Genomic DNA, 8,382 nt, shown 5'->3' on the forward strand with positions numbered 1-8,382 from the left:
TACAGATTGCATTAATTATAGCTTTGCAAACACTGCAAGCTCTACAAGAAGACTGAACTGAGCTATTAGCTGCAAACCTCAGGTCTTGGCTAGAAAAGTGGTTATGGCTTATTTAGTAAGCCTAATGAATTGGCTCACCCATCTCTACGCAGAGTTCCATGTATAGCATCATGGAGCCTGGAATAGCCAGAAAGGCTTGTTTCATGTCGCTTTATAATTAAAATAAGTAAAATCGGTCAGCCCGAGTCGGTCCGAGAGCAGATCTCACTGCAGCATTATTCCTCTTCGGGCAAATAAAAGCATTAACACGGACATTAACGCTGGACATAAGCTCTGCGGGGACCCGCAGTAAACTTGCACTTCGCAGCCGCGGGCCGCGCTCTCCCGGGAGGGGTTCGGCGGGGCGGCGGTGCCGGCTGCTCCCCGGGCGAGCCGCGGCGGAGCTCCCGCCTGGCCGGGGCTGGGAGCGGAGCGGAGCGGGGCGCGGCGCTCGGCCCGGCAGCCGCGGGCGCCCCTCGCCGCCCGGGGGCCGCGCCGCCCGCTCAGGTGCGCCCGGGACCGGCCCGGAGGGCGCCCGGCGCCAGCGGCGCGGTGGCCTTACCGTGAGGGCGGAGAGCTTCTGTGCCGGCACGGCGGGCAGCAGCTCCGGCAGCAGCAGCAGCAGCGGCACCCACATGCTGAGGCGGCGGCGGTGGGCACGCAGCGGCTGCGGGTAGCGGAGGACGGGGACTCTCCTTGGGATGTCGCTACCCCCCCGACGCCTGCTTTGGCTCCTTTGCAATCGCTCCGGCTGGGAGGTCCCAGCTCAGGTCCTCTGTTTTTTTTTTTTTCCCCACCCCAGTCCTTAAAATTTGGGGACGCCCGTAAAGCTGAGAGGCGGCACTTTCTCCCTCTCTCTGTGTCCCTCCCTCGCTCCTCGGGAGTCAACTCCGGCGAGGAGATGCTCCCCAGCCTCTCCTCTCTCGCAGCCCTCCCACTGCCGGGGGAATCTGCCGGACGCCGCCGCCTCCCTCGGGGCGCCGCGCCTGCCTCCGCCTCGGGCGGGCTGCTGTCTAGCCCTGGGCGTCCCTTTCTCTCCCTTCTAGCCCTGAGTCCTCTGTGGCAGGGGAAGCGGGAGGAAACGACTGGGACGGGAAGGGAGGACCCACCACCACCACCACCGGCAGCACGCGGGAAGGCACTGCCGCGGCTACGGAGGCTGGCCGTGTGCGACCTCTCCGAGCCGCTCTGCCCCTTTTCCTCTTATCCTGCCCCCTCCCCAGCCCGGCCTCCGCTTTCTCCTCCCAGACCCACAGATCCTCGCCTATTAACCCTCCCCGGTGCTCCCGGGGGAACGCCGCTTGCTTCCCCCGCAGAGTTTATTCCTCCCCCACCCCGCCGCCTCATGCTGAATCAACATGTACAAATACTGGCAGCCCCTGGCAGGCGGGGGAAGTGGTCTCGACCCCCGCCCCGGTGAGCCCCGACCTCCTACCGGAGCGCCCCTGCCCTGGCCCCGCCGCGCCTCCCGCCGGGCACCGCCCATGGCATCCAAGTTTCTGGGCTGGGACAAAAGCCAGGTGGCAGCTCCCCGTGGGCCAGCCGGGCGTCGCTGGGCGCTGCCAGACGCTCCGGCACGGCGGGGAGCGGGCCCTGCTGGCCCGGGGTGGGGTATCCCGGTGAGATGCGGAGGCTGCGGGGCCCCACTACGCGTGTAGTTAATGCCAGGTGAAACCTTCCACCCCAGAGTTTTGCGCTTTTCTCGCCCATCTCTTTGGAGCCAAATAGAGGTATGCTAATATTTCCTTACTGTGAAGGATCTCGTCGTCCCTGCTGCCGGGGACCCACAGCTCACTACCAGCCTGCAGAGATCCCCAGAGTTAAGTGGTATTACCAGGGACGCTGAAGCTATCAGGGCTTGCCTTCTCCGTGTGTGCACGTTTGTGGGAGAGGACACAAAAGGGCTTTAGGAAGGCTGCAAAGTGGCACACTCCCAGCACACAAGTGATAATTTCTTCAAGCATTCAGATCTGACATCCTTGCAGGCTTGTCACACATGGCTCAGTTAGGGGTTCAGGATAGAGCATGCTCTCTAGAGCAGTAGCTCTATCCTGAGCTACTATCCATGCGTGGTGAACCAAGGTGGAGAGAAGTAGGTATTAATTACGGATAGATTTGGGTGCCCTACTTGAGACACCTGGTGCTGACTTTTCCAGATCCTACTGTGTTCAATGGATGCAGCCAACAAAGTAGTCACAGCATCACCAGGTCTCAATGAGCACCCACAGTCACAAGAATTTGAAAAGTACCCTTTCCAAAAGGTTTTTTTTTATAAAATGCAATTATCAACAAAGTATTTGTGCACATCTCTGTGTGAATGGCCTGTAATATCTCCTGAGCTTTTTAAATGGGGAAAAGAAAATAAAGCTATTGCATGTTATTGCCCAGGTTGGAGCATGTTTGAGGCCCTTCACTGCACCAGACCTCTATTGCTCTCAAACTAGCAGCATCTCTCATAGTGATAGCAAGTTGTCAGTTGCTGCAGTAGGCACTGCAGTACATTTTGACAGCCCGGGCTTCATAGCCCTTTCGTCTCAGCTGGGTGAAACTTGGCAGTATTAACATCTCTGTCAGAGACAGAAGGAACTTTTTTCTTGTGACCATGACTAGCCTCTTTCATACCTCAAAGTTACTCACCACATGTACAAAGTCCCATTTCCCTCATCTTTCCAGTCCTCTTCCATGTCATCCAGTCCACCCCAGTCTGTTTCCTAGTTTAGGTCCATGTCCCCTTCATGACAAGCCCATGCTTGCTTTCCCTTCTCTTTCGCCATGCTCTTTGTATCTTGCAAATCCCACAGCTCCTCCGCCTTAAGTTCAGTGTCCCCTGCACTGCTGGCATGCAGCAGGCCAAAGGCAGTTCATGGCTGACAGTCCCTTTGCACTTGGTTTGTCTGTCCGGACATGCTAAATGACATAGCAGTTTGGATTTGCAGAAAAAAATACATGCTCAGAATGGATGAGAAATAGACCTAATAAAAACAAACTTCAGGTTTCTGGGGGTTTGTAACTTAGTCGAAGGTGAATGGATTTACACAAATTTGACAATAGCCAAAAGGCCAAAATTCTGCAAAAAGGCCAAAATTCTTCAAAAAGGCAAGTTTAGAGTCCAGAAAATGTTGATGTTATAGTTTTAAAATAAAGATTATTTGCCAAAATCAACACTATTATTTTCTCTACTGTCATTTCCCCAGCTTTTTTTTCTCAAAAGAAATTGACAATGCCATTTAAAATTTCTTCTTTGCTTTCTTTGTCCCCCCATCTGAGAAGATAATTCAGCCTAAAGTAGGTATTTTTAGATGAAAATATGAAAGCAAGTGACAAAAACCTAGCAAGGTTTAAGCAACTGAATGTAGCACCGTATAATGTAAAAGAGTGATTTTAACAGGCAGAGCTTCCAGCACCATGTGGCAATAAGCCTACCTGCCTCCAAGAACTTCCAGTCTGATTAGATAGGGGCTATAAAAAGGGAAAGAAAAGTTTTTCCTTGCTATAGCCAGGGAAGGATTTTGAGAGAGTCACATCAATGTTCCTCACAGATGTTGACCTCCCATTTAAACAGGAGACAGCTTTCCAGAAGGACTCATAGGTCCATTCACAACAATACACTGTGAGCCATCCCTTCTGCATAGATGCCACCGAAGGAAAATTTTGGTTTGCATTAGTTTTTGTAATTTGTCAGTGGTGGGTTTATCCTAAGCTAAGCCCTCAGCCCCCACAGCTAGACATATTCTCAGTCAGGTGTTGGAATCAGTTGCCACCTAACACCAGGACCGTGTCCATGCTTGATCTCTGCTTGTACACAAGTCTCCTGAGGTCCTACACTTCCATTTGTGTAATGAGACCCACGTATGCTTCTCTTCCCCTGAGTCTCTCTAGAGCTGTTGAGGAAAGCAACTTGTGTTGTGCAGATAAAGGGAATCTCATGGAGCATACTATATAGTTCAACAGCAGTGGATCCAAACATCCAGGAAATACTCAGCAGAATGTAATGAGTGCTTTCATTTCATGTTTCTAATTGGGTCAGAGAAAGCAAAAGGGAATTATCTCTCTGCTATAGAATTGCGCAGGCTGCTCGAGAATCCTGTGGATGGTTGACCATCCAATATTAAATTCAACAGGATTGTTGCAATAAAGATCTTGGAAATTTTAATTGTGAGAAAGGAAGATTTATCTGTCTCTTGACTATCAAGACTACAGAAAATAAATCCTCTTAGTTTACAATATAGTGACAGGGATGGACTGCTAGATCCAAGCTGAGTTACTTGGTGGGGGTATGTAAGCATTCAGGAGTCTGCTTATCAAGATAAGGTGTTGTTTGGCAGAGGATAATGCAATTCTGAGAAAGAGATTTTCTCCTATGAATTTCTGGCACCCCTATTCAAAGAACTACCAAGCAGATTCTCTGCTCACACCCACTTTTCAAGTTTGCTGCCTCACAAGAAGCAAATACATTCTGCAGCCTCACTTGAGCTATACCAAACACTTGATATATTTTTAAAGTTTGAAAAAAAAATAATGAGAAATAATATTAAAACTCAAGCAAGCAGTTCTTGTAATACCTAGAGAATACACAGGCACTTCCGGACATGCAAGCAAGTACAGAACAGTTATTTCCATGTTGTGTGACTAGGACATACCTTCCTCTTCTAGCTTTGCACATTACTGAGCAACATGGAGTCCCAGTCAGGGACAGAGACTGAATGCACCTGTAATAAATAATAACAAAATAGATTTAACAAAATTAATTTTTTTTACTTGTACAGCATTATCTCTTAGCTTCTTTTAAACAAAGATACTAAATCACACCCAACTGACATCAATGACAAGTCTCTGATGTTTTTAAAATGAACATGAATTAGAAGTTCACAAATAGAAACCTGGGAAACTCCAGCTTTAGTGCGCTTGTGCTGTCATTGAACTGTATTGATGGGTTTTCGTACTTGATAGGGGTGATATCCCATATACCATATGTTTAGTTTAAAGGAACAATAAAATCATCTGCTGTCTTACTTTGTGTTTGCTGTGAGTAGTAGGGAAGATGAATTCAAAAAAATAACTAGGAGTTTGTGGGACTTCTTAAAAAAACTAAAATATTGCTCATTCTTTTAATTCATTTTTTAAGTAGAAAATGGTCTTTTTAAACTTCTTTAAGTTTTCACACAGCTGTGAGCAAGCAGTAGATGACTGAGCTGTGTTCTGTGCCACGTGAAACCTGGAGTGGAGTTTTTAGGTGTTTATGAGAACCAGAGGCTGAAATCCTCTTTTTTGAGAGTTACACAGGTAAGCCAAGCCCTCATTCCAAAATGCCAAGGCCTACACATTAATTGATCATTAAAAATAAAGTCATCAAACCAACCTTTTAGGGAGAGGACAGAATGTAGAAGTCAAGTCAAAACTGTGGAGGAACAGACCAGTGTGTGTGGCTGGTTGTCCTTGGGAAAGCAGACACCTTTAAAAAGCACCATCCTTCAGTTAGACTTTTGAGTTTCAGCATGTTGCATTTTTCATTATTAGAGCTTGTTATATGGAGATTCATCATGTCTTAGTGAGTAGTCAGTATGGGGAAGAGGACTTAAACCTCTTCAGGGCAACAAAAACAGCAAAAAAACCCCCGCTCTCATCTTGAGATGAGGTGCTAGTAGCATTCTCATCTGCCAGAGACACAGTTCTTCTATGCTCTTCCATCGTCCAATGCCAGCAAGCTTTAGGCTTCTCAGAAAATTGCTTATTCCAATGCAGAGAGAGGCATTGCTGTTGACTCACTCACTCACTCACTCACTCACCTTGCATTAAATGAGTGGTTTAATGAGGAGCCAGAGTGCTCCTCCTTCACTCAAGTGTAGAGCCTGGGATGGCATGACTGGGATGAGAACCAAACCCTGAAAAACCATCTGGTGGTTGAGCTAAAGGAGCACCTGTGTTGGCAAGAAAGATGTGAGCACCAACAGAGGCAAGAAGTAAAAAGAGAACAAAACCAGCCTTTTGGAAGTGTTGCTGACAAACCTGGTCTGCTGCTTGACTGTCTGGAAACAACCATGGGATTCCACATGATTCTTGGAGCCTTGGACACAAACCGTGCTTTGGAGAGCAGGAGATGATCTGTTTGGGGGGAATAAATTCATCCCTAATGCTTGCATCTAGAAGCACCAACCATTAAAATCATATAGGAAAAGAGCTATTGCGTGAAGTGAAATACTGACTGTAAAATGCTTTTCTGAGAGCCAGCATAGAAGCTGGCTTAGGTGACATAGGATGCAGCAGAAAATAAGAACACAAAATAACACCAGAAGATCTAAGACATCAAAATTATTGGGCACAGAAGTAGTATGTGTTTACCTATTATTATTATTATTATTATTATTATTATTATTGTTGTTGTTATTAAATTATTATTTCCTTTCCTTTGCCAGACTTATTTTGCTATCATTACCTGTTTACTGTATGGCTCATCATCTTATGGAGGAAATTCTTTTTATTTTCAAATAAAAGAAGGAACAATTGGTTTAAGTGTGTAAATATAGGAAACCTTCTTACTGGAAAGGTCCTGAGCAGATCTTAGAGATGTACTACTTCACCATCCATATGCACTGCTTCTCAGAAGAATAGGAAGAGGTCCCATTCTTCTAATCCTAAGAGGTTAAATGGAAATGCTTTCACAGGAAAAGTGTGGTACTTTACCAGTGCAAGTTTCACGCAGTCCTAAATGTGGAATAAAAAGCTAGGTGTAGTGTGGGAATATTTTTTATTTCCAATCCCTAGCACTGACATTTGTATTGTGTACCAGCCTGCAATTTCAGATTTGTCAACCTGTTGTAACCCAAAACCCATTACATTCTCACTGCTCTTCCTCAGCTCTGTGTAAAGGGAGCTCCATGGCCCCAAGCCCAGCATCTGTGGGCATGAGGTAGGTGTTTGCAAAGCCTTCACCACACCTCACCATCTCAGCCCAGATGCCAAGGCCAAAATGGGCCCAGTGCCAGAGCCTCACCGTCACCACTGGCAGAGATCAACCCAGGACAGGATGGAGGCAAAGCTGCCTGAGCATGCAGGGCAGCCATCCTTGTCTCTTTCCACATCATTCCTGCCTCCTGCATAAACAGAGGGCTTCCCTCTGCGGGGCACCATGCCTTTTAAGACATTAGGAGGTAGAAAACAAGCAGGCATAAGCTAGTTGTTCCTTAGCCCTTCTGCCCTTCACTCCAACACCCTCCTTATAATGGGCACACAGCAAGGAAATGTGTATTTGCTCCTTTCTGCCCTCCTTGACTGTCCAAGGAAAGCCAGAACAAATCTTCTGTGCTAGATGAGAAAACATAACTCATGGCTACAAACAACAGCCTCATCTGAAGGGGTGAAATACTGGAAATATAAACAAGAGGGGCAAGAGGACCCTGAAATTGGGGGAGAGCAGGAATATCTACCCAGCAGGCCTTACAGAGGGTGCAGACGTGCAGTAGATTCCCACAGCCAGTTTTTGAGTGCTCCTGAGGACATATGCAGAGGAGCAGGCACTTCTGCTGGGAAAGTGGTATTATCAGCATGCAGTGGTCTGTGCAAAAGTTGTTACATGTCACCTAGCCAAATTCTGCTTTTCAACAGGTAGCAGTGGCTTTTAGTCTGCTGAGAGTCATCTTTTCTTACCAAATTCCCTTCAGAAAGAGTGAAAAACTGACAAATAATGCAAAAAGCTCATTTAAATCTTCAAGAAAAAAAAAAGAAAAAAAACACTTGGGGGAAAATGCCCATTTGTCTTCATCTTTTTGATTATCCTTAGCTGGTTTTGCCCAGCTGGTAAGTACAGGTACATTCTCATAGACACAGTGGTAACAGTAAAACATCAGGTTAACATGGCAATGGACATGGCTACCTCTCAACTTTTAATCAGTTTTTTCCTTTACAATTTATTCAGTGTTTCAGAAGCTGTGATTTTTGTGTACTTCCCATTGCCTACCAAAAGCCACTGGTTGCACCTCCTGCCACCAGTTTGTTTGTTTTTTAATTATGCTGACTACTAAACTAATTAACAACCATACATTTTGAAGAACGTGTTGATAAGTGCCAAGGTTTCTTCAAAACCCTTAAAAATCCTGTAGAGTAATGTCAAGAACTCATTTGGGCATGTGTTGCATTACCACTTTAGAGAAAAGACAATATTATGTTTTTGTTTTAAAGTGAGGCTAAAAGCAGCAAGTTCTATGGGTTTTGGCAGGCTGGTCTTTGTTGCTAGCATTTCTCCTTAAGCTGAGTTAGTGGTGAGCTGCTGCCTTACCATGTCTCTGGGGCACACTGAGGTACGGTGTAAAGAGTGTGGCAAAGAGACAAATTTATAGCTAGAATTAA

At 46.5% G+C, this 8,382-nt stretch overlaps 1 protein-coding gene across 4 annotated transcripts in view; it reads right to left on the reverse strand.

Annotated features, from left to right (window-relative positions):
- The window catches only part of SMOC2 (SPARC related modular calcium binding 2), a 140,753-nt gene extending 139,525 nt beyond the window's left edge, over positions 1 to 1,228 (reverse strand). For 2 of the 4 annotated variants that reach the window (XM_032102391.1, XM_032102390.1), the window contains exon 1: positions 602 to 1,228. In XM_032102391.1, coding sequence (XP_031958282.1) covers positions 602 to 676 — 75 coding nt within the window. In that variant the 5' untranslated portion in view covers positions 677 to 1,228. The remainder of the gene's footprint in view (positions 1 to 601) is intronic. The other 2 variants (XM_032102393.1, XM_032102392.1) reach the window with 1 other exon arrangement.
- Positions 1,229 to 8,382: the final 7,154 nt, after the last annotated feature.

Source organism: Corvus moneduloides, chromosome 3, assembly GCF_009650955.1.
Source record: "Corvus moneduloides isolate bCorMon1 chromosome 3, bCorMon1.pri, whole genome shotgun sequence".
NCBI lineage: Eukaryota > Metazoa > Chordata > Aves > Passeriformes > Corvidae > Corvus > Corvus moneduloides.